The 27,182-nt window shown below is 42.0% G+C and overlaps 1 protein-coding gene across 2 annotated transcripts in view; it reads right to left on the bottom strand.

The window, feature by feature from the left end:
• The window catches only part of LOC144497470 (glycogen debranching enzyme-like), a 99,702-nt gene that overhangs the window by 56,966 nt on the left and 15,554 nt on the right, over nt 1-27,182 (bottom strand). For both annotated transcript variants that reach the window (XM_078218791.1, XM_078218790.1), the window contains exons 4-11: nt 26,315-26,484; nt 15,184-15,387; nt 8,836-9,017; nt 7,522-7,633; nt 7,241-7,358; nt 3,696-3,798; nt 2,715-2,812; nt 847-986 (exon numbers count right to left, since the gene is read on the bottom strand). In XM_078218791.1, coding sequence (XP_078074917.1) covers nt 847-986; nt 2,715-2,812; nt 3,696-3,798; nt 7,241-7,358; nt 7,522-7,633; nt 8,836-9,017; nt 15,184-15,387; nt 26,315-26,484 — 1,127 coding nt within the window. The remainder of the gene's footprint in view (nt 1-846; nt 987-2,714; nt 2,813-3,695; nt 3,799-7,240; nt 7,359-7,521; nt 7,634-8,835; nt 9,018-15,183; nt 15,388-26,314; nt 26,485-27,182) is intronic.

The following is a 27,182-nucleotide window of genomic DNA, read 5'->3' on the forward strand; positions in this document are numbered from 1 at the left end:
CTGCAAGAGCCACTCCCATGCCATTTCCCCAAGGCCACAAATTCTCCCTCTTGAGGTGGTTCTCCAACTTGTTTTTGAAAGCCACGATTGAATCTCCCTCCAACACGTTCTCAGACAGTGCATCCCAGAGACTCTGTCAAAAAGATGTCTTCCTTATGCAGTCAATCATCTTAAATAAGTTGTTTTTGATTCTTCTACCGCTGTTTCACTCGCCTTTTGCAACTAACACAGAACTTTAACAGTAAGTTTTAAATGATTCCTACATGATAAGTATAGTCAGGGATACCAATGCAACTTTGAAATAGTAGGATAAAGAAGCAAGGGTATAAACTGGTAAAAAGCCAAATTTAGGACCCATGTTCAGAAGTCCTCCTTCATGTGAAGTCAAGAATGCTGTCTGGCACTTCCTCATCGTAAGAAGTCTCACAACACCAGGTTAAAGTCCAACAGGTTTATTTGGTAGCAAAAGTCCAACAGGTTTATTTGGTAGTGGCTTTTGCTACCAAATAAACCTGTTGGACTTTAACCTGGTGTTGTGAGACTTCTTACTGTGTTTACCCCAGTCCAACGCCGGCATCTCCACATCACTTCTTCATCGCACAGTGATCAATACAGTGGAGTCCTGAAAACAAAAATCTCAGAACTATTTCAAAACAATTGGATAGCTTTGTGGGGAGGTTAATAGGGTCTTGACAGGTGCATAAAATAGGCTAAATGACATTACTTATGCATTTTTAACTTGAGATGAAATCCCCCGTTGTTTTAACCTCAGTTGCTTTCTCTTTCACAAAATGCTTGAGTTTCAGTCCTATGAAAACATTATCCATTAATTTACAAATAATTCACCTGGTTCAGCAAAATTTCTTAAAGGGTCATCACCCATCACCCAGCCATTATGGGCCATAAAATACACCGCCTTCTCTGGCTGATACATCATTGGCTGCTCCTGCTCCAAAGGCATCTCTTCAAAATCATATGTGAAGTATCTGCATGCAAAGCAAATAACTTTTTTAAAAGATGTGGAGTTTGAGTATGTGCAGAGCACACTTGGCTGTATTAGCATTGTAGGTCCCCCCAGAACCATATAATTAGACTGAGTAAACTGAGTCTGTAGGATTTACATGCATCTTTAATATCATTTAATGTTTATTTAATATTTAATCTTTACAAGATGAAAATTCACTTAACTTTTCTGTTACTGAAGCAAGCAAAGCATGCAATGTGTTCATCTGACAACTAGCCAGAACACAAACCACATGTTTCTTACTATATTCTGGCAGTAGTTGCATTTACTGAAATTAGAAAGAGTTCTCTGCAGATTTCTCTATTGGGAAATTGATCAGAAATGAGCTGATCAGAAACTGAGAGCGGCATGGTGGCACAACGGTTAGCACTGCTGCCTCATAGCACCAAGGACCTGGGTTCAATTCTTGGCTTGGGTCACTCACTGTCTGTGTGGAGTCTGCATGTTCTCCATGTGTCTGTGTGGGTTTCCTCCGCGTGCTCCGGTTTCCTCCCACTGTCCAAAGACGTGCTGGTTAGGTGCATTGGCCATGTTAAATTCTCCCTCAGTGTACCCAAACTGGCGCCGGAGTGTGGCGACTACGGAATTTTCACAGTAACCTCATTGCAGTGTTAATGTAAGCCTACTTGTGACACTAATAAATAAACTTTAAAAAAAAAACAAACTTAAAAATGTATTTTGTGCAGAATCTTTGTAGACTTCAATCCTGTTAATCCCAGTTTCCAGAATTAAAACTGATGCTTAACCCACTGTGCCAGATCCCTTTGAGAAAAGGATTCAGGTAGCTCACTGAAAGGTAAAGTGAAAGTTTGTGCGATCTTTCAAACAGATCTATAATTTAAATCCTTTCAATAGGATACAATTGTCTCATTCCTTTTTAAGGTACAACAGGATTAAACTGGTCTGGAAACTCTCAAAGTCATGGGTAAAACCATATCACTTGCACTGCAACAATAATCTAATTTATTCTCATAGAGAATATGATCTGGCTCATGGCCCCACAGCAAGATTGTGGATGTGCAACTAAAAATATTGCTATGAAGAAGGTGTCACTTTCACCCAAGTCCACTTAAACTGAGTGTCTCTTGGCAGTGTCCCACATTGTAGTGCCTGACATACACCTGACATCACCCTACTCCACGATGTGGAGCAAGTCATGACGAACACTGACCTTCCCGTCCACAAAGACTTGAAATGCCCAGCAAGGAAGGCACATCAAATCATGCCAGCCAATTTCAGAAACTGCAGCTAATATTCATGCAGCTGTTATCAATCCACTATCCAGGTGGACAGAAGTGTGGGACGCATAAAGAGCTCACACCTCATCACTGACCCAGCAGCAGAGGTCCTGGACTTCAACCTCATAGAGACAGTGAATGGGACTCAATCAAATCCGCACAGGGCATGGACAATGTAATCATATGCTCCACAAGTCGATGAGGACTTCCTGAAGTGTGACTGCACAGAGTCGCAGAACAGGGAACGCATCACATCAACCTCCCCATTAAGATCGGTTTGGAGAGTTAACTTATTTCTCCACTCAGCTTCTTAGATGATCATCAAATGGATAGCCAAACTAGTCATCCCATTGAAAGCTTTCCCGTCATACAAAAGTAGCAGTATTCTACAAAGAACTTAACATACTAAATGAGCTTATGATTAGTGGTTTTTAGTAATTTGATCATCATACCTGGTCACCAGAGGATTCTTTTTTGTTACAGGTCCAAGTAAGGGGCCATAGTCCGCCAAACGCTCGTAGCTTACAGTCCCCAATGTGCAGTTCACAGCCTGAAGGTACATAACCTTGTATTAAATTGCTTAATGATTTTTTTAAAAGATCAGCTGATTAAAGTTCACACAGGCGATGCAGGCAGTGGCTCGTTGGGCTTGGGGTGTGATTTTCACTTTGGGTTAACAATCAGTTAGTATACGGGAGTTCCCGGGTTCATATTCTGTAGCTGCCCTTCTGTTTTGTGTGTGGTGCTGAAATCCACATTTTGGAAAGGATACGATAGTACTGGAAAGGCTGCAGAGGAGATTTACCAGATGTTGCCTGAGCTGGAGTTTTATAGTTATGAAGAGTGATTGAATAGACTGGGGTTGTTTTCCTTGGAACAGAGGAGACTGGGGGTTGGGGGGGGGGGGGTCATGATTGAGACAAATAAAATTATGAAGGGCATAGATAGAGAAGACAGTAAGAAACTTTTTTTCCCTTGGTGGAGGGATCAACACAGTAAGAGTTTTAACAACACCAGGTTAAAGTCCAACAGGTGTATTTGGTAGCAAATACCATTAGCTTTCGGAGCGCTGCTCCTTCGTCAGATGGAGTGGAAATCTGCTAAGGGATCAATGACCAGGGAGCACAGATTTAAGGTAAAGGACATGAGGTTTAGAGGGGTTGTGAGGAAAAAGGTTTTCACCCAAAGGACGGTGGGAGCCTGGAACTCATTGTCTGAAAGATGGGAGAGGCAGAGATCCTCATAACATTTAAGAGGTGTTTAGATGTGCACTTGCAATGCCAAGGCATACAAAGCTATGGGCCAAATGCTGGAAAATGGGATTAGATTTGTTGGTTTGTCTTTGGCCAGCTCAGACGTGATGGGCCAAAGGGCCTTTTTCTGTGCTGTATACTTCTATGACTATGATAGCAACAAATATTAATGAAACCTGCCTGCTCCTGGTGCCAATGCGCTTCCTGATAGCGTTCCAAATTTAACTCTTCCAATTTTTGACGGGCCCAGTTGCAGCATTCTTCTATCTCCTCAGGTCTATTACTTTAAAAAGAAAAGTCAACAGAAAAATGAACAGTTTCCAGTCTCACATTTTGATAAGCAGGGAGCTTACATTTCTAAAGCAGCTTTCATGACCCTGGGATATTCTAGAGAGCTTTACAGCTAATGAAGTATTTGGAAGTGCAGTCACTGTTGCAACATAAAGAATCATGGTAGTCAAATTTCACACAGCAAGATCCCACAAACAACAATCAAACAATGGCGGCATGGTGGTTAGCACTGCTGCCGCACAGCACCAGGGAGCCAGGTTCAGTACCAGCCTTGGGAGACTATCTGTGTGGAGTTTACATATTCTTCCCATATCCCCATGCATCCTCTGGGTGCTCCGGTTTCCTCCCACAGTCCAAAGATGTGCAGGTTAGGTGGATTGGCCATGCTAAACTGCCTCGTAGTGCATCAAGATGTGCAGGTTAGAAAGATTAGTGGAGTATATACATGGGGTTATGGGGGTAAAGCCTGGGTAAGATGCTCTGTCAGAGAGTCGGTACAGGCTCGATGCGCCGAAAGCCTCCTTCTGCACTGGGATTCCACAGTGGGTGGCACGGTGGCACAGTGGTTAGCACTGCTGCCTCAGTGCCAGGGACCCGGGTTCGATTCCCAGCTGGAGTCACTGTCTGTGTGAAGTTTGTACGTTCTCCCCATGTCTGCATGGGTTTCCTCCGGGTGCTCCAGTTTCCTCCCACAGTCCGAAAGACGTGCTGGTTAGGTGCATTGACCCAAACAGGCGCTGAAGTGTGGTGACTCGGCGAATTTCACAGTAACTTCATTGCAGTGTTAATGTAAGCCTTACTTGTGACTAATAAATAAAAATAAACTTTAATAAAATAAACTATGGAAAAAAACCAAGATGGTCCTATTGTTTTCAGTGACGCTGGCTGAAGGATAAAAATTGGCCAAGATGCTAAAAGAATTATTTTGCCCATCTTCAAGCATAGGTCTAGAATCCTTTATCTGAAACCCTTCGGGCCAATTGCATTTTGGATTTCTGATGAACAGTGCAGACAAACACCAGATTTTCTTTGCTAATGGTCGATGATGTTCAAAAACAGTGCGGTTTTCGGATTTGTAGTGAAGGATCTTTCACGTTCACCAAAGAGTGCAGTTGAATCCACTTGAGTCTCAGTATGCCTCCACCCTATAGCTTAACTTCTCCTAAATATTCCATTTATTTATTATTTAACATCTCTCATCTCAGGGAAGTTCCATTTTCCTTTCATTGAAAGACAGCTCAAACTATGGACACATTGTAGAATGGCTACTTCATTCAGGGAGCCATAAAAACTTTTCTGGAGCAGCCAGATACAGCTCTTGGTTTCCCTCCAAGTCACACAGCAACCTGACTTGGAGCCACACAGCCGCTCCTTCATTGTTGTTGGGCCAAAGTCCTGGAGCCACACTTCCGGACAGCACTGTGGGTATCAGCTGCAGTGATTCATGGAGGCCGCTCATCATCACCTCCTCAAAGATGGTTAGGGATGGGCAATAAATAGTGGCCTACCAGCTACACTCTCATCACAAGAACAAATGTGAAAAAGGAAATTAGAAAAGGAAATCAGGAAAGCAGAGGGCATTAAATATATTGTCAAGTAAAATCATGTTATTTATAAATATATGAGAAGCAAGAGGATAAGTTAGAGTTCAGGCTAAAAGTGAACTGGCATGGGGTGGGGGGTGTCATGGGTAAGATTCCGACTGATTGTTTTGTATCTGTTTTCACAAAAGAGGCAAACAAGACGGTTATTATCGTTGAGGAGGATTGTGAAATATTTGATGAACAAGCTGGAGAGAGGAATTATTAAGGGGTTAAATATCTTAGAGTGAGTAAAAACGTCAGGCTGGATGAAATATACCCCCAGTCTGCTGAGGGAATCAAAGGAGGAAATTGCAGAATCTCTGACCACCATTGTTCAATCCTCTCTAGTTACAGTCATGCTGATGGAAGACTGCGAATGTTGCAGATTGTTTAAAAAGGAAGAAAGAAATACCAAAGTATTTAATACCAAGGCAGTCAACCTAACCTTGATTGAAACAAATTACTGAAAGAGATTCTGAAATATTGCATAAATCACAATTTTGAAAAGCAGAGACTATTCGAGGTCAAGATGGATTTATCAAGAAAACGTCGAGGCTGACGAACTTGACTGAATTATTGGAAGAGGCAGCAAGCAGGGCCAATAAGGGTAGCACCTCTGATCTAGTCTAAATCGATTTCAGCAAGGCTTTTGACGAGATTCCACATGGCACGCTGATCAGAAAAATAAGAGCCTATGGGGTCCAAGGATATGCAGCTAAAATGCTGTAACCTCCAGGGCTCTGGAACAGGAGCTGGACAGTACGGTTAGGCTGGATAACTCTTACAGCCGGCACAGACACAATGGGCCAAATGGCCTCCTTCCATGCCATTAACTTTCCATCTATGATGTCACCAAGTGGCCCACCCACCCACACCCCCATTCACCCCACCTACCCGCACACCCCCACCCACACGCACCCCCCCCACCCCCGTTCACCCCGCCCACCCCCGTTCACCCCGCCCACCCCCGTTCACCCCGCCCACCCCCGTTCACCCCGCCCACCCCCGTTCACCCCGCCCACCCCCGTTCACCCCGCCCACCCCCGTTCACCCCGCCCACCCCCGTTCACCCCTCCCACCCCCGTTCACCCCTCCCACCCCCGTTCACCCCTCCCACCCCCGCACACCCCCGTTCACCCCTCCCACCCCCGCACACCCCCGTTCACCCCTCCCACCCGCACACCCCCGTTCACCCCTCCCACCCGCACACCCCCGTTCACCCCTCCCACCCGCACACCCCCGTTCACCCCTCCCACCCGCACACCCCCGTTCACCCCTCCCACCCGCACACCCCCGTTCACCCCTCCCACCCGCACACCCCCGTTCACCCCTCCCACCCGCACACCCCCGTTCACCCCTCCCACCCGCACACCCCCGTTCACCCCTCCCACCCACACAGCCCACACCCCTCCACATATGCACACACACCACACAGCTCTCATGCACGCCTCTGAGGATTAAACACTCCCTTGCACTTGCACACACCATCTGAGGCCTCTGACCACTTTCTGTCACCTCTTTTGCCGCCGACTCCATTCTCTACATCAATCATGGTTGCTGGCTGCGGGCCTTTCTGCCCAGTAACAGCAGGATAGTATAATTCAAATGGAACAAAAGCCAGGTTGGGAACTCCTGAACTATACAATCCAAGCTTAATTTGAATTTACTGACTTGTCTATTAAATATTTTTTCCTCAGGGCAGACAACCTCCTGTGTACTTTATTTAAATTGCATAATTGAAGCTACTCGATAACTTAAAGCATTTTACACAAAATAAAAATCTCAATAGGAGTAGACTGTAATCAACTTCTTATTACTTATTTCTCCTGAAGTGTATTTTGCGTAACTTACCCGTGAGGTACAAAATGTTTCAGTAATAAGCTCATATTAACAACACAGCCGAATCTCTTAAATTCAGGATCTTGGATAATCTTCAGAGGCTGTTTGGTGTCACACTTTTTCTTCTCACCTTACAAACAGAATCAAAAAGAACTTTTACAATTTCTAGCTTTAGAAACATTAAGATTTAGAAGCCTATAAATTCTCATAAATGCAAGTATTCTTTGTGTCTCATCCAATCAAGTGTCAAAGCAAATGATGTACTGTATATAACAATCTCTGTTGTGGCATACCATATTGGAGTGCATCCCGGAAGTCATGAACAACTTGGTTGACATTCACTTGATAAAATTCCCATAACCGCAGCTTAGGGTAGATTTCTTCCCACATGATTGTGCGGAGAGACTGTCAAAAGAATAAAACATAGATCATAGAATCCCAACAGTGCAGAAGGAAGCTATTCAGCCCATCAAGTCTGCACCAACTCTCTGACAGAGTATCGTAGCCAGGCCCTATCCCCCGCCTATTCCCGTAACCCCGCACATTTACCATGGCTAATCCATCTAACTTACACATCTTGGGGCAGTAAGTGGCAATTTGGCATGGCCAGTCCACCTAACTGCACATCTTTGGATTGGGAGGAAACCAGAGCACCCAGAAAAAAAAACCATGCAGACACGAGGAGAACGTACAAACTCCACACAGACGGTTCCCAAGGCTGAAACTGAACCAGAGTCCCTGACGCTGTGAGGCAGCGGTACTAATCACAGTGCTGCATAGTTACTTTCTGACAGAGATTTACACAAAATGGTCTGTTTTTGTACAGAACATTCAGCCCATTAGGCCTTTGCCAGCATTTATACTCTGCAAAGGCCTTCCATCACCTCTTCACCAAGCCTATTAACATATGCTTCTGTTCCTTCTTTGCTAATATACTTATCTGGCTTCCACTTAAGTGTATCCATGCCATTTGCCACAAATGCCCCTTTGTGGTAGAGCTCCACATTCATTCCACATTCTGGGTAAGGAAGTTTCTCCTGAATACTTGACTGGATCTATAAGCGATTCAAATTATGGACCCTTTCCCCTCTGCATTAGGGTTAGGGTCTGAGTATACAAATGTTAACTTACTACAAAGCGTACACCCCCAAATTCAATCCTAGCCTAAGGTGAGCTAGCTGAGCTCAAACATAACACGCTAAAACAGGCTATAGCTACAATAACTTTCCCATTGGCTTATTTTGTGAAAAGAGGTGCAAAATATTCAATTAACAACCTATAACAATCCTGGGTTAGGGAACAAAAACGCAGCCTGGCATGCCGTCCCACATACTAGGAGCACATAGGAGATCCAAGTTAATGACATGGTCTTATCCCAACGTCCTCATCATTCAATAGCTTCCCTGCAATCACCATTGCAATTCACACACACTTTGGCTGAGATACAAGCCTGAGGGTCAAAATCTTTGGAACAGCAGAGAGAAAATTCTGAAGAAAACTATTCAATTGGCTGCAGATGTTTTTTTTAAAAAAATAAGCACTTTATGAAGGAAGAGGGTAAAAGTGCAAAGAAAAGGTGCAGAGAAAGGCCATTGTCTTGTACTTACATCAAGGTGGCTTCCATTGTTAATAAGAGCAGGCAATCCCCTGTGCTGGTAATTCCCTTTAGCCACATCACAAGTTAAATGCCACAAGGCTCTGTCCAGAAGCCAGGCAGGTTTCAAATGAGGGGAATTTAAAACGTTGTAGGAACATTCTGGGTGCTTCTTCAACCAGCCACTGTTGGCAGCTAAGGAGCAAAGGGGAAGAAAAATATAAAAACAGATGTTGAGCATTCCTTATATAAAAAAAAATAAGAGGTGAAAAGATGTACAGCAACTAGACTTTCATAATGCACTTTTTCCTAACACTGCTATTTCATCACAAGATATTCTATCAAGTTTTGTATAATTAAACTAGATAGCTAGTTCCAAATAGAAAATGAATTCAATCATACCCCGTTCCCCCAAACCCATTCCCCATATTCGAGATATATCAACCCGTTTTACCATTATTTTTAGGAACATTTTGAGCCCAGTAAATGTACTTATGTTCCATATTTAACCAATTTAAGTTGCAGGAAAGAATACTCTGTTGCTTCAAATAGCAAATTTAGGATGATCAGTTTTGTTTTACAGAACCTTCACAATGCAACAGTTTTATTTTAGAAAGAAAGCCTGTTAAATATTGATGCGCATCAATTGGACACGAGGCTCAAAGCTTCGGTAAAAGCTTTTATTAACTAACAATGGAACTATCAGAACTTTAACACACTATCCCAGACTGAAGGGGTCCCGTCCGAGCAGGGGGTCTTATACCTCTCCCAAGAGGCGGAGCCCGACTGGGATGTGCCACAACAGTAGCAACCACAGATGTATCAATCCCACCCTAGCCCAACAACAACATTAGTACAATCCCACAGTAACCTATATACATTCCTATAGTGCTGGCCAGCCTTGGCCCAGTACTATCCAATGGGAACCAACGATGGTTCACCACAAATATTTAATCCTCTGGTTTGTTAAGATATATATTAGTATATCAGATGAAAAGTGATTGCTACCTTTGACAAAATGACACCAATAACTTGCATTTATAAAGCATAGTAAAGCATGCCAATGCCTTCCATGGGAGCATTAGCAAATTAAATCTGACACCAAGCTACAAAAGGAAATGGTAAGACCGGTGACGAGGTAGGTGTTAAGGACAATAAAAATGACGTAGAGGTAGAAAGGTGAAAATATTTAGGGAGGGAATCCCAGAGCTTGGGGTTAGGCAGCTGAAAGAACAGTTGCTAATGATAGAATGATAAAAATCAGGAATGCACAACAGATAAGAACTAGGATGCACAGAGATGTCAGCAAGTTGCATGATGTCTCATTCATATTCGAAAAGACCACAGGCGCGATGTTACCTGCCATTCACACCACGCTCTTGCTGCAGTGAAGCCGGTGAATTTGGCGGCCAGCCAAATTTCCGTTTACTGCGGCGGAATGGGAAAATCCCGTTGGTGTGAATGGTGATCATATTCTGATGTGGAGATGCCAGCGTTGGACTGGGGTAAACACAGTAAGAAGTTTAACAACACCAGGTTAAAGTCCAACAGGTTTATTTGGTAGCAAAAGCCACACAAGCTTTCGGAGCTCCAAGCCCCTTCTTCAGGCGAGTGGGAATTCTGTTCACAAACAAGGGCATATAAAGACACAGACTCAATTTACATGAATAATGGTTGGAATGCGAATACTTCCAGCTAATCAAGTCTTTAAGAAACAAACAACGTGAGTGGAGAGAGCATCAAGACAGGCTAAAAAGATGTGTATTGTCTCCAGACAAGACAGCCAGTGAAACTCTGCAGGTCCAGGCAAACTGTGGGGGTTACAAATAGTGTGACACTGTCTAGCTTGTCTTGATGCTCTCTCCACTCACGTTGTTTGTTTCTTAAAGACTTGATTAGCTGTCAGTATTCGCATTCCATGTAAATTGAGTCTGTGTCTTTATATGCCCTGTTTGTGAACAGAATTCCCACTCACCTGAAGAAGGGGCTTGGGGCTCCGAAAGCTTGTGTGACTTTTGCTACCAAATAAACCTGTTGGACTTTAACCTGGTGTTGTTAAACTTCTTACTGATCATATTCTGGCCAGAGAATCGTGAGCCCTACCATTGCAAAGTTTGCGTACAGCTTTGTGTGTGTGTGATGGTATTATGCGAAATTGAATACAGTCAGCTTCCAGAAGCATTAAGTAATTGGTCTGAAATGTAATTCTGTAAATTTGCCAAAGTTAGGAATTCCTACAGCCTGGAGAGTAGCTCACATACCTTTGCAGACGGGGCTCACCAATAGGTAATTTATATTTTTAAAGCAACCCTAAATACTATATATTAATGTTATCTAATCTTTATCACCAAGTTTACAATATTATCATTACTAATGAATTGAACTTTCATGTCTTGGCACCGGTCAAAGATATAAACAAGAAAGAAACAATTGGAACACACTGCCAAGTGAGGTGGTTGAGGCAGACACATTAGCGACATTTAAGGTTTATCTGGATAGGCACACGAACAGGCGGGGAATAGAGGGATACAGGCAGTTTGGTCTAGATAGGACAATGTGATCGGTGCAGGCTTGGTGGGCCGAAGGGCCTGTTCCTGTGCTGTACTGTTCTTTGTTCTTTAATAAGATACTTCACAAAAAATGTTTCCTAACTCACCAGAAGAAATCACAATACTGAGATTACAGATTCAGTTGGGGAAAAACTGTATAATTGCACCACTAACCCCACCGTTGGTTATCTGCAGATCAGTTCTAACTTGGCATTTAAAAAGCAGTGTCAAATTAATGCAGCACCCTGACCTTTACAAAAATAAAACAAGGTCAGTCATCACAAATACTGAGTCTCAAACATGGCCCAGTGTACACTGCTACTACTCAGTCATTACCCTTTAAATAGATGAGGTTCCACCTTTGACATTTTTAAATCATCTCCTGCACAAGACTATTTCAGGTCCAACTAAAGTTCAAGTCTACAGTCTCTTTTTAATAATATAATTTTGATGTTGAATTGGCTTTGAACGTTTCACTAGCTTTGATCATTTATTTCAGAAAATTCTGATGTTCAAGCTCCCTCGCCCTGAATTAACTCAACAGCAACAAGTTTTTAAATATATAACATTGTTTATCATAATTGAATGAATGTACCTTGATCAAAAGTCACAATCTCTTGGGCTTAAAGTATAAATAGAATGATTCAGTTAACATAATCAAGTCGCAAATGTTAAAACATTTTTAACAGGATTCAAGGAAATACTTCACAAGTGGATAGCTCTTTGCAAAAGATCGAAATGTTAAGGCATCAAAAAGATTAGATGGGATCACAAACTAGTGCACAAAAATTTGATCACCATTTCCCTCTCCCTTTGAAATAATGTTGAAAGGTAACAAGGCTGAAGGAGTAGCTTGTTGTTAATTTAGCAGCCTGGGAAATCTTGGTGGAGGATTATCCCATTGCTAGTGGAAATGTCGGCCTCAACTCAGTTGCAGAATTTTCACCTCCTAGTTAAAAGACTGTGGCTTCAAGCTCCACTCCAAATATATACTTAAGCATATAACACAAAGCAGTATCACAATGCTATCTGCACTCTCCATGGGTTAAAGAGATCCAATTGGGCTACAATACCATAGAATCCCTACAGTGCAGGAGGCCATTCGGCCCATCGAGTCTGCGCCGACCACAATCCCACCCAGGCCCTATTCCCGTAACCGCCACATATTTCCCCTGCTAATCCCCTGACATTAAGGTGCAATTTAGCATGACCAATCAAACTAACCTGCGCATCTTTGGACTGAGAGAGGAAACCGGAACACCCAGAGGAAACCCACGCAGACACGGGGAGAATGTGCAAACTCCACACAGACAGTGACCCGAGGCCGGAATTGAACCCGGGTCCCTGGCGCTGTGAGGCAGCAATGCTAACCACCGTGCAGCCCATTCAAAGATGATCTTGCTGGTGTCCTGACCAACATCATGAAAGTAGATTATGTGGTAATTTATTTCATGGTTGGATGCGTGATCCTACTGAGTCAAAATTATCTACCATGTTTCTTACATTACAATAACACCACTTTATTAGTTGTAAAGCACTGTGGGATGTCCAGAAGTCATGAAAAGGTATATATAAATGCAAATCTTTCTTTCAGATAGGATTCGCAATCAAATTAATGTACGAGCATTTTGCAGGTAGGCCACTATAGTATAACCCTTGGATTTTTGCAGTGCAGATTTATTCTAGGCCTAACAGTTGGGAACTGGGAAATAATTCCTCACAATTAGTTTTGGAGTGTCTATCTTGTAGATCAAATTTTGCAGTTCAGCTACATAATCAGACTTGAAATTTTATTTAAAGGAGGAGTTTACTGAGGCTCCCAATGCTAAAAAAGGAAAGATTTCCACAAATAGCTGCACTGGATCAAGAATGAAAATGGTGCTTTAAAACATAAAAAGGGACAAGTGATAAATTTGTTAAATATAGTTGTGTTACTCAAGACACCAGTTTCCAGTTCCTATTTACTATAATGTGTACCTTGAAGTACAAAAGTACAATTCTCTTTTTTGTGCAAAATGAGCAGCTCAGCACCACCTCGCGACTTCTCCACTGTTGCTAAATGATCAGACTGCTTATCCAACAAGATTACTAGAGAGCACTAGATATTGGAAAACTGAAGCCAATGTTTTCAATCCCTGCATTAAACTCTGCTCCCTGGCTATCAATTTCTTCTCTTTCCCTGGCAACAGTCTGAGACCAAATCAGTCATGGTGTCACATTTGACCCCAAGATGAACTTCTGACCTCGTATTCAAGCCATCACGAAACCCAACTATAGACCTCTTCCCTAACAGTGCCAAGCTCCCCCTTGTTTCAGCTCATCTGCTGCTGAAACCTCATTCATGTCTTTACCTCCTACTGACTATTCGCATGTACAGCTAGCTGCATCTCCCACATTCTAAAATAAGTAAACTTGAGGTCATTCTAATTTTCCTGCGTCTTAGCTGCTGCCCGTATCTTAACTCACACCAAGTCCCACTTCCCTGTCGCCTATGCTCAATAACCTACATTGGTTCCCATCAAGCAACATCCACAGCACATGGATTGCAGCGATTCAAGAAGGCAGCTCACCACATCCTTCTCAAGGGCAACTAGGGATGGGCAATAAATGCTGGCCAGCCAGCGACGGCCCATGTCCCACGAATGAATTAAAAAAAACACCTCAACTTTAAAATTCTCAGCCTTGTTTTCACGTCCCTTCATGGCCTCACTGTCCCTATTGCTGTTATCTGATCCAGCCACCAAAAATCTTCAAGATATCTACATGTCTCTGATTTTGACCTCTTGCACATTCTGGATTTCAGCCTCTTGTACATTCTGGATTTCAGCCTCTTGTACATTCTGGATTTCAATCACTCCATCATCGGTGGCTACACCTTCAGCTGCCTATGTCCTAAGCTGGAATACTATCCCTAACCTCTCCATCCCAGTTTTCACCTTTCAGACACCCCTTAAGACCAACCACTTTATCCAAGGTTTTGGCCATCTCACCCAACATCTTTCATGGCATGGTGCCATAATTTGTTTTATAATGCTCCGATGAAGCACCTCAGGAAGTTTCATTATGTTAAAAAAAACTTTATAAATATGTGCTCTTGATGTTACCATAGTCTCTTAGGCTTTGGTTATGGCATTACCTGCAAACAAAACACAATCTATGGAATTACAGCATAATGTAAACTTGTCAGAATAAGGCAGACTGCGTGACGGAAAACATGGGTGCGATCTTCCCTCCCAGCTGCGCTGGTCAATTGCGCAGCAGGGCTGTAAATTTGAACGTGAGCATAAAAACATGAATCACGCCTGACATTGGGCCATTCGCAATTCTCCCGGTCCAAATTTGTACACAGTATATGGCAAATCAGGGCACATGCCTAGCAGTCTGCAGCCAGCTTCCCCGGTGGAGCTTGGGAAACGAGGCATGAAACACCCGACGGCCAAAAAAAATGGACAGTGTGGGAAAATTGAGCGGGTAGCTCACTGAAAAAAAAAAGTGAAACACTCCAGTTTTCAAACTTCTGTGACACTTAGAATATTTTGGGGACAATTCCACCCCATATCTTTGATTTGTTTTACCATAAATTAGATGATTTGATCAGTAAGCTTGGCCTTTGCTTAATAGCTATGATATAGCAGCATGTGTGTTGTTACACAGTTTAGGTAATATTAAAACAATATTGATGGATACACATACAGGGCAATCTTATTTCTAAAGCTCATAACTGTAACTGATTGAATTGGTTCTTTTTCTTTTCTCCCTCAACCTGACAAGTGCAAATTTTAAAATATCACTGGAATTTATTAATTTAGTACCTGTATGATTGTACACCACATCTGTAATGCAGAGTATATTCCATTCCTTCTTTAACTTCTCCACTAGCCTTGCAACATCACTCCAAGTGTGAACTTTATCAGGCCGAGAAAAATCAGGGTTTAGTTCCAACTGATCTGCTAAGGAATAGCATGACCTGGACAATCCAAGAGTTTGTAATGGAGTCAAATGCACCATATTATAACCTGTTAAAAAGAAAAAAGTTATTATTCATTTATCTGTCCAAATAAAGGAACGTAGCACTTAAGCTTGTAATACCAATTCCACAACTACAAATGAGGTTTGATCTTGAGCTAAATTTACTAAGTTGCAAACTTGGTTGCTTTTATACATGGAAAAAAAGATTTTGCATTTGCACCAGAATAACCCCAAATACTTCACAACCTCATTTTGTTAATTTGCAGTAGTGTATTTTATTGTACAGGCAAGCATGACGGTCAAATCTCATGAACACCATACAAGATGCAAATCATTTTCGATGGTGATGTTAACTGAGATGAATGTTAAACAGAAGCTCCCAGTTCTATACAATTAAGTACCACAGGTCATAAATATTTCCACCTGAATAAGTGGACAGAATTTGGATTTAATGTGCACCCAAAAGGTGGCATCCCTGACAATACAACTCTTTCTTTATACTGCACTGAAGTATTAATTTATCCTCAGGTGGGACCGGAATGCAAAAACTCTCCAAGTGAGCGAAGCAAACTCTCCAATTGATTTTAAAACTTAATTTCACATTCCAATCTGAAGGATTTTTCACATATTGTTACAAATATTTATTAACATGTTTTTAAACCCAGTCATTGGTTAGCTCCAGATACTTTGGCTCGACAAGGGTCAATGGTAGAAGAGGGTGAGACATGTATCATTTCTGTGGGTAAATAAAGAACCAAAGCAAGTGTTAGGTGGATTGGCCATGCTAAATTGCCCCTTAGTATCCTAAGATGTGTAGGTTAGGGGAATTAGTGAGGTAAATACTTGGGGTTATGGGGATAGGGCTTGGGTGGGATTGTTGTTGGTGCAGACTCGATGGGCCGAGTGGCCTCCTTCTGCACTGTAGGGTTTCTATGATTCTAAGCGTGGTGCTTTCCCAACCATCAGAGTATCACTAGGATTCAGATGGGTAAACTAGGAGCGAAGGTTGCATAAACCTGGCTCATATTTCACGTGCAGAAGGTTCATTGACTACTGATCATTACCCCAGGAAACCCTATCAATATATTGCAAGTTAAAATGTGTTATTGATTTTAATTGCTCCAACATTGGCAGGCGTGCCTTCAATCATCTAGACACCATGTTCCGAAATACCTTCCCCACAACTCTCCACCTCACTTTCCCTTTAAACTATCTCTTTGACTCAGCTTTTGATTATCTGACCTTTCATCTGATTATGTGACTCTGTGTCACATTTTATTTTCTAATGCCCTTGGAAAGTACCTTGGGATGTTTCATTATATCAAAGCTGCTACATAAATGCAAGTTGTTGCTGTTGTTGAAAGTGCGCTAGCTGGTCTTACAGACAATATAGCTTTATATGGAAACTATATATGTGTAGGCTATACAAAACACTTGTATAGCCTACACATTCCAGAAGGCATTAATGAGCTTGTAAGATCGATGAAGGCAGAGTTGGTTGTGCAAACACCTTGTTCGACAACTAGCATCATCTTGTTGGGAAAAATAATCAGAAGAACAGGGATGTGCATGTGCAGCCTAAGCCTAAAGAAAGATCCCCTGCCCTCTCAAAACTGAAGAGGGCTCTCAGGACAGTCAAAAGTCCATGTTCTTTGTGGGTTGCCACAAAGCAAAGTCTGCTAATCTTAGAATTTGCAGGAAGAATAGGCTGTTGCATCAATGGCTATCATTTAATGGCATACTGTACTCTTAATATTATTATAGACACAATCTTGCTGTTAAAATCCACTTGGACTCGAGTCACACAAAAAGGTTATCGGGGGAAGAAGGGGGATTATCTGGTCTCCCCGTGGCATGTTTCTCATGGCGGAAGATGGCAGTGCCATTCACTGGCTGCAGGATCTTCTGGCCCCACCGCCATCAATGGGATTGTCCATTGACTGCACCCCACACCGCCGGGAAACCTGCGGTGAGGTGCATCATCGGGAGGACTAGAAGATCCCAGCAGCGTGAACAGTCGGAGAATTCTGGCCATTATTACAGCACTGAGCTCTGACTGTGACAACCACCATGGTAATCAGTTGCATTCAAATATGAAACCATTTCCATTTATTGCAGCTTAAAATGCAATAGGATCAATACCCTGCACCTCAATCCCATCCCAGTCATTCACCAAATGACTAGTAACAGGAATGTCCTGGATACACTTTAATTAGTTGACATTTGCAACAATGCAAGACTTGAATAATTATTTCAGATTTGTTTTTGTATGCATGCTTTTGTACAAAGCTTGACGCTGGCACTTTGCACACAATTTGCATTGTATTATTTCCATATCACCCCTACAATGGTTTGTAGGGCATGTTGGAAAAGCATAATAATTGTCAACATCGGCATTCAACTAACATTTTTTCAAAAGTTAAGATCCGCTGTATTTTGATATTTGGAAACAAGATAGTTGACAGTTGTACTTTTCAGAACTTTCCAGAACCTCTCACGGAAAAGATGCCCAAAAGATGTGTGGGTTAGGTGGATTAGCCATGCTAAATTGCCCTTTGGTGTCAGGGGGACTAGCTAGGATAAATGCATGAGGTTATGGGGGATAGGGCTTGGGTGGGATTGTGGTCAGTGCAGATTCGATGGGCCGAATGGCCTCCTTTTGCACTATAGGTTTCTATGGAACTTCAGAAGAAACAAAGTATTCTTCGCAGGAAAGAAATTTTAACCAACAGGCCATAATAAGTTTCTTGCTTGGAATAAGGTACATTGTTTAAATTAATTCAAATGCAATTCTGCTAACGTAGATACAGGGTCCAAATCATGATTGAAAGCAAATACAATCCTGAACCATTGATGCCAATTACGTTTGGCATCCAGTTTTCCCTTCACCCATTTAATTTAAGGCTGTTTGATAGCTGACTCAACACTCCTCATAAATCTCAGTTATCCTTCCTTTGTAAGTTATTGTTATAAAGTCGGAACAAAGAACTGAGAGCTCAGAATAAAAGTATTTATTTGAAACCGTCAAAAGGTGTGAGAATGTAAAAAATAGTGTTATATTTAGAAACCCTACAGTGCAGAAAGAGGCCATGTGGCCCATTGAGTCTGCACCGACCACAATCCCACCCAGGCCCTACCCCCATATCCCTACACATTTACCCACTAATCCCTCTAACCTACACATATCAGGACACTAAGGGGCAATTTTAGCATGGCCAATCAACCTAACCCGCACATCTTTGGACATCATTTGTAGATGTTATTAAAGGTTCCCAGTTGGAAGTTTCATCTTGTTTGGTTTGGAGGTAATGATTGGTAAAATAAATGATTTATTTGCCTCAAACCTGTCTTTTAAAGTATTTCAGTTAATATATTCAATCGCAGAGTTGAAGGACACCAGACACTGTGTCGCAATACTCTTGGGAAATAGAAATTCTGCTCACCAGGTAAACTATTGATCCCAATTGCAAAGAAAGCTCAACAACTGCCTACTGGATTGCTCTGTTTTGAGTCTAGTAGGATTAGATGTTCATACCAACAACTCAAACATCACGTGCATGGGTTCTGTAGTAAAGAATTGCTGACAATATGTTTTTGAAATATCATCATCTTAGTTTGTGTATGTTTGGTTCATGCAAGAATAAAATTGTGGTAGTTTTGAGTCAAGCAGGAGAGGTCTGGACTGCTACATTTAGAGTGTTAGTATGTATACTCATGAAAGACGCCATTTGTGCAGGATCCCTACAGTGTAGAAGGAGGCCATTCAGCCCACCGAGTTTGTACTGACTACAATCCCACCCAAGCCCTATTCCCATATATTTACCCTGCTAATCCATTGACACTCAGGACCAATTTAGCATGGCCAATCAACCCAACCCTCACATCTTTGGACTAGTTGTAAAATTATAAAAAGCAAAATTTTATTCTGTAATTTTAAAAAATATATTTTGTAAGCTCCTGGGCAATTTTACAAAAAGTTGCTTTTCAACAGGTGCTGTGCCCTTGGTACTTGAAGGCATAAAGTGAACAAAAGTTTCCATCCTTACTAGGAATGGAAAACTATTTATACAATTTTTAAAGTCACTTGCACCTATTTATGTCTCCACTTTTGTGATTTGCCATCATTGTAAGAAAGACTTGCATTTACATTTTGACTAATTGATCAATAGGAGTGGAACCTGGGTAACAGTTGGACATGAACACAGAAGCCAGGGTGCATTCAGATACCGTGATATGGTATGTGTTCTGCCCAAAGGCAGATCTTTTGCCCACTGTCTGCTGATACCTCATCAAGGGCTGTTTTGTTGCCAATTTCTGTCAGTGGTTGTTCAACACTGCCTTCTGCTTTCAGCATAGGGCAAAGAGGCAGGCCCCAAGACTACCTCAGCCAGAATGAAAACCTGTCCGGCTCGGCTCTGTTGGTGTTATTCTGACCCTCACACTCGTCATCTGAGTTGACTGCTCTCTACAGGTACAGAGGATTAAAAAGGAGGCAAAACCACAGATGAATGTAGATTAGAAATGAGGTCAGAAATATGATGCTTCAATTAGGATTTAGAATGCACTACTTGATAAGCTGGTGGATACAGGTTCAATTGTCGCCTTAGAAATGAACTGGATAAATATCACAAGGTATTTTTTTTTGAATTGTAGGTATTTGGGATAAATTGTTTTTTCTTTGAAGAGCAAGTGCTGACCAGATGGGATGAATGGCCCACTTCTATATAACACTTTTTGAAAAAATTATTTTGTGGGACATGAGCATTACTGGCAAGGCCAGCATTTGTTGCCCATCCCTAATTGCCCTTGAACTGAGTGGTTTGCTGGGCCATTTCAGTGGATAGTTAAGAGTCATCGCATTGCTGTGGATCTGAAATCACATATGGGCCAGACCAGACAAGGATGGCAGATTTCCTTCCCTACAAGACCTTAGTGAATTAGATGAGTTTTACAATTGATGATAGCTTTGTGGTCACCATTACTGAGACTTCCTTTCAATTTCAGATATTATTTATTGCATTTAAATTCCACCTGATGCCATGGTGGGATTTGAAGCCGCTCCTCCAGAAGATTTCGTGGAGTGCTGGATTGTTAGTCCAGTGACATTGTCATTAAGCCACCATCTGCCAGTGTATAATTCTGAGCTGTTGTGGCAGTGGGGAATTTACATGATAGTAAAAATACTAAAAAGATGGCTTTATCACAAGTAATTTTGCAAGTGTACTTGGGTAAGAAGCTAGGAATGAGAACATATCACTCTATCCTGCCAAGCTCCATCCCTCCAACACAAAGTGGAGATGCCGGCTTTGGACTGGGGTAGGCACAGTAAGAAGTCTCACAACATCAGGTTAAAGTCCAACAGGTTTATTTGGTAGCATGAGCATTCGGAGCGCTGATCCTTCATCAGGTGAGTTGACTCACTTGAAGGAGCAGCGCTCCAAAAGCTTGCGATACCAATAAACCTGTTGGACTTTAACCTGGTGTTGTGAGACTTCTTATTGTGCCACTAACACAAGGCATCTAACAGTGCTTTGAATTAGACTGGATTTGCTGGCTAGATGAGCCGAAGAATTCTTATTCTTTGAACAGAACATCTAAGTCTTAATACCTGCTCTCTATATGCCTTTTATTAATTTTCATTATTTATCCTTTGTCCTGTCTTTTTAACTTAATGCTTATGCATGCTATTTAATGTTTAACATACTTTGACACACTGAGTAATTAGAATGGTGCTGCAGGAGTTTCCTGAAATCAAAGAAGATTTAATGGAAGCACCAGGTTTTCGGTGATTCTGATAGAGTATCAATGCATCAAAGTGCAGCAAAAACAGAAGATATTACAGAATCCCTACAGTACAGAAAGAGGCCATTTGGCCCATCGAGTCTGCACCGACCACAATCCCACCCAGGCCCTGTAACCCATATTTACTCTGCTAATCCCCCTATAATAGGGTCAATTTAGCATGGTCAATCAATTTAACCCGCACATCTTTGGACTGTGGGAGGAAACCGGAGCACCCAGAGGAAACCCACACAGACACTGGGAGAATGTACTAACTCCACATAGACAGTGACTTGAGGCTGTAATTGAACCTGGGTCCCTGGCACCGTGAGGCAGCTGTGCTAACCATATGTGCATATCACATGTCATAGCTGTTTTTATTTGGTTTGGAGCAACAGTTAGACTTTTTTTTGGTTGCTGCTTTTTCTTTGAGGAGTACATTTTGCATGTACTAAGGAGCCATAAAGTGCAAGTGTTACACATTTCACAATCAAAACTTGAGCATCTTTACGATTAGGTTTTTCAGTCTGGAGCATTTTCCACCAGAAAGTGATGATTTCCATGTTGAACAGACCAATCATAGCCTGATCTGTTACTTCTGTCGAGATTCCTCATTGCGCTACTAAAGGGAGGTTAATGTAGTTGGGATTTAAAATCTACTTCAAGTTAAGATAAATCTGTAGTCAGTTTCTGTGATCCGTCTTTCAGTGAACAGCGGCTCGCAAAGATACAAATAGTGTCATTACACAAGCGACCATGGCCATCTAACTAAATGGTGTTGCAGAAAAGGAGAGTCGGTACTGGCAGCCCTGTAGTGTTTTTATATCTGATAAGATAGAGTGTGCTGGAAGGCTATCTGATTGCGATGAGATCATTTCTGAGCCTCACTTGACCATCACACTGCCCTTCCCTACAAGTCTCAGATAGCGATTGAAAAATCCCAGCTATTTTCCTTTGCCCTCTGGCTTGGTAAGATTATTTGTCTGGTTCATTACCGCAATAGTCGAGTCAAAAGATCAGCCTTGATTGCATTGAATGGTCTACTCCTGTTCAATGTTATGGAAAAATAAAATAGAAAGAATGCAGTTTAGTCTTGCATGTCAGGGACACCTGGAGGTGTTAAAAAGTTGATTTTGAATAGAGGAACGCTACACAATGAATCAATCTAGTTATATCTCTGTAATGTGTCCCTTGTGCTGAAAAGATCATATGAAGAACAGTTTGTTCCATCAGCATGCAACAGTGAAGTTATTATAGTGTGGATTCCAATCTACGAATAGAATCCAGGCCAGTTAATGCAACGAATCAATGCTTCGTGACCTAGTGCCCTGGGAATTCACGGGGAGGCTGTGTAAATCTCAACTGCATAATAGCAAGTGACTGGGAATACAGGAAATGGGAGGCTTGGTGTGCCTAGGATATAGTGACTACAAATTGATCAACTTCAACTTGATGTGTACAAAGGAATATGAAGCATTGAACCAATATTTCTCTTCGGTGTTCACGCAAGGGGACATGAATATAGCTGAGGAGGACACTGGGTTGCAAGGGAGTAGAATAGACAGTATTACAGTTGATAAGGAGGATGTGCAGGATATTCTGGAGGGTCTGAAAATAGATAAATCCCCTGGTCCGGATGGGATTTATCCAAGGATTCTCTGGGAGGCAAGAGAAGTGATTGCAGAGCCTCTGGCTCTGATCTTCAGGTCGTCGTTGGCCTCTGGTATAGTACCAGAAGATTGGAGGTTAGCGAATGTTGTCCCATTGTTTAAGAAGGGGAACAGAGACTTCCCCGGGAATTATAGACCGGTGAGTCTCACTTCTGTTGTCGGCAAGATGTTGGAAAAAATTATAAGGGATAGGATTTATAGTTATTTGGAGAGTAATGAATTGATAGGTGATAGTCAGCATGGTTTTGTGGCAGGTAGGTCGTGCCTTACTAACCTTATTGAGTTTTTTGAGAAAGTGACCAAGGAGGTGGATGGGGGCAAGGCAGTGGACGTGGTATATATGGATTTTAGTAAGGCGTTTGATAAGGTTCACCATGGTAGGCTTCTGCAGAAAATGCAGATGTATGGGATTGGGGGTGATCTAGGAAATTGGATCAGGAATTGGCTAGCGGATAGGAAACAGAGGGTGGTGGTTGATAGTAAATATTCATCATGGAGTGCGGTTACAAGTGGTGTACCTCAGGGATCTGTTTTGGGGCCACTGCTGTTTGTAATATTTATTAATGATCTGGATGAGGGTATAGTTGGGTGGATTAGCAAATTTGCTGATGACACCAAAGTCGGTGGTGTGGTAGACAGTGAGGAAGGGTGTCGTAGTTTGCAGGAAGACTTAGACAGGTTGCAAAGTTGGGCCGAGAGGTGGCGGATGGAGTTTAATGCGGAGAAGTGTGAGGTAATTCACTTTGGTAGGAATAACAGATGTGTTGAGTATAGGGCTAACGGGAGGACTTTGAATAGTGTGGAGGAGCAGAGGGATCTAGGTGTATGTGTGCATAGATCCCTGAAAGTTGGGAATCAAGTAGATAAGGTTGTTAAGAAGGCATATGGTGTCTTGGCGTTTATTGGTAGGGGGATTGAATTTAGGAGTCGTAGCGTTATGTTGCAACTGTACACAACTCTGGTGCGGCCGCACTTGGAGTACTGTGTGCAGTTCTGGTCCCCACATTACAGGAAGGATGTGGAGGCTTTGGAGAGGGTGCAGAGGAGGTTTACCAGGATGTTGCCTGGTATGGAGGGGAGATCCTATGAGGAGAGGCTGAGGGATTTGGGATTGTTTTCGCTGGAAAGGCGGCGGCTAAGGGGGGATCTTATTGAAACATATAAGATGATTAGAGGTTTAGATAGGGTGGATAGTGATAGCCTTTTTCCTCTGATGGAGAAATCCAGCACGAGGGGGCATGGCTTTAAATTGAGGGGGGGTAGTTATAGAACCGATGTCAGGGGTAGGTTCTTTACCCAGAGGGTGGTGAGGGATTGGAATGCCCTGCCAGCATCAGTAGTAAATGCGCCTAGTTTGGGGGCGTTTAAGAGATCCGTAGATAGGTTCATGGACGAAAAGAAATTGGTTTAGGTTGGAGGGTCACAGTTTTTTTTTAACTGGTCGGTGCAACATCGTGGGCCGAAGGGCCTGTTCTGCGCTGTAATGTTCTATGTTCTATGTTCTATGTTCTAAAATCAAAGCTGAAGCAAACTGATTGGATTTGAAGTGTTTGTTCGACACTGGGGAAAAAACAGGATACTTTTTTTTAATACTTTTCCAATTCAATCAAATCAAGTCCAATTCAGAGTCTCAACAAGTTGAGACATTTCAGATCCAGGCTGACAAGACAGGGCGAGCGACCAAACCACCCTGTCCTGGGCCTGATCTACATGAGCCAAGCTGATTGGAGAAGGGGGAGGTTCCTCCTCCAAGACTTGAGCTCATTTGCATCTTAGCCAAAAGGCCGAAATGCCGCTTTAAAAAATTGCTTCATATGAAACATATGAAGCTTCAGTGTAACCTAATGACCTCGACCAAGTGCGGCCGACCATGGGCTGCCGACCATACTACACTTGATCTTAGCCAAAAGGCCGAGTGTACCTTTGAAGACATAATTCTCAGCAATCTGGATAAACAGCAGCATAGAATTAACGAGCATTGATCTCAAAAGTGAAAATCTAAATAAATGAACAAATTAATCCAGGGAGTTGAGGCCACAATCTTAATCAAGTGGTGGAACAGGCTTGAGTGGCCAAATGACTGACTCCTCTTAAACATGTATCATTTTTGACAGGTGTAGCAGTTCTATAGCTGGTTTATCCAAATGACCATATGGGAACTCAGGAAAAGGAGTAGACCATTGTCATGAACTCTATTCCACTCAATGAGATCATTGCAGATCTGCATCTCAAGACACAGGGATGGAGTTTAGGGATGGGCAATAAATGCTGGTCTAGCCAGCAGCACCCATGTCCGATAAAGGAATAAAAAGCTCATACCATGCCCAGCAAAAATATATCAACTGCAGGTTTAAAGTTATTCACTGAGCTAGTGTTTAATGGATTTCGTGGGAGAGTCCCACACTTTTACCACCCTGTATACCATAAGTGTTGACCCTCTGCTAACACAACTTGTCTTCATCTCAAATGTTAGCTGAGGTTATGGCATGGATGAAAAGGAATGCAAGATTCAATGTTAGTGATGGATGTGGAACTCAGAATGCACAATTGGAAAAAACTAAGTTCTCCAGCTATGTGATGATCTATATATACACACACCAATATGATTTAGCATACCTAAAAGCCTTACGATAATATTTATAAACACTATCAAATTTTAAAGCAAATAGTCTGTTCCTTTACCTTTTGCTCAGAATTTTGGCATTATTTCCCTAGCATCACATGGGGTGTGCAATGCTTCAAGAAGGTGGTTTGCTTGCATCTTCTCCAGGGCAATTAGAGATGGGTAATGCTGGCCTTGCCAGCAATGCGTATGTTCATGAACATATAAACAACTCCCAGAAAGAAAAGGTAGTTGACCACATATCTACATTCTTCTGTCTGTTACAACTTTGTAGCTCGGCTGTATAGCAGGTGCTAAGTTCAACTCAACGCGCAATTGCAGAGAGAAAATAGCATGTTTCTCTCCAGATCTTACCACACTGTCACTAAAACACCCTGCCATTTTTTGTCAAGATTTTGCCCTCAATTTCACTTCCCTAACTTTAAGCTTCTTTGAATTAGCATTTGTCATTTCTGAAAAACCTGAAGTGAAGGTCTTGGATTAATACCACACGGTACCAAAGTGCAAGTGATGAGTAAAATCAAGAATGTGCGTTTTGAAAGCCCAAAAGATAGGGAAATTTGGAAGAAAGGGAATTCCATATGAATGAAGAACAAAGGATTTAGAAAACAACATTGAGGATTCACAGAAATTGGAGGGTGTATTTGCAGCTTAGAAGAAGTAAGAGGAAAATTCAGAGGAGCACTAACCATAACTACACAGTGGACAGCAGCTTAGAAAGTGCACTGTGTCCAAGGCAGAAAGTTATTTGGTAAACATACAGCATGTGGAAAGGGAGAGTGAGGAACAGAGTGACAGGAGGATACAAATAGATTCTCACCCCAAATTGGAAGGGTCTCTTAAATATATTTTTTCACAACAGTAGGGATTTAGAATTTGTACATAAATGGTCCTCATTACCTGACTGCCTGGCAACGTTCAGCCGGTCCTCCCATTCGTCCAACTGTCCCAAACATTTGGATAAGTATGTCTGTGCACAAATGCAATCCAGTGGCAGGACTTGATTGCTGTGTCCAACACGTAGGATAGGATCCACAACTATAAAGCCCGAACTAATCTTTTGATTATTTCTTTAAAAATAAACAACAGAAGGGATACACAGTTACTCTATGCTTCCTCAATAGTTGTTGGAATTATAATGTTATGTTTGAGCAAAATCAAATAAACAAGCATCTTCTCATTCAAATTCCCATTTCATCATCCCACCTCCACCAAATTCATCCTTGTATGACACACATTTGAAATACAATGCTGTTTATGAAAAATGTATTGGCATTGAGGCATATGCATACATCAACACTTCACAACAATGCAATTTTCTGATAAATTATACTGACTGTGCATTAAAAAGCTACTTTGTGATTTCCATTATATCAGAAATATCTTTATTCTTTTTCCCTGTCATGCTGTGCAGCTCTGAATGAGATTTCCTTATTCCAAGGACTACAGAAAGCTTCCTCTACTGCACAAGGCTTCTCATGTAGAGCTAGCAATTGTCACACAATAGCAGAAAAGCAAACTTAAAGATCAAAATGAATTAATCTTTTAGCTGGGAATCCACTTAGCTCATCTCAGTTGAAAGATCACGAAAGCACCAAATGTAACATCATTCTTCCCCAAAGTGGAGAACATTTACAGAAAGATGATTTGGCAGTAATTTTATTGAAATTGACTTTCAAACAAGAAATCAAAATTGAACACCAATTACAAATGATATGCGTAACCTTGTCTTTCTGGGAATAAGTCAACTAGAAATCAAGGAGGGGCA

This window comes from Mustelus asterias, chromosome 8 (assembly GCF_964213995.1).
Source record: "Mustelus asterias chromosome 8, sMusAst1.hap1.1, whole genome shotgun sequence".
NCBI classification, from domain to species: Eukaryota; Metazoa; Chordata; class Chondrichthyes; order Carcharhiniformes; family Triakidae; genus Mustelus; species Mustelus asterias.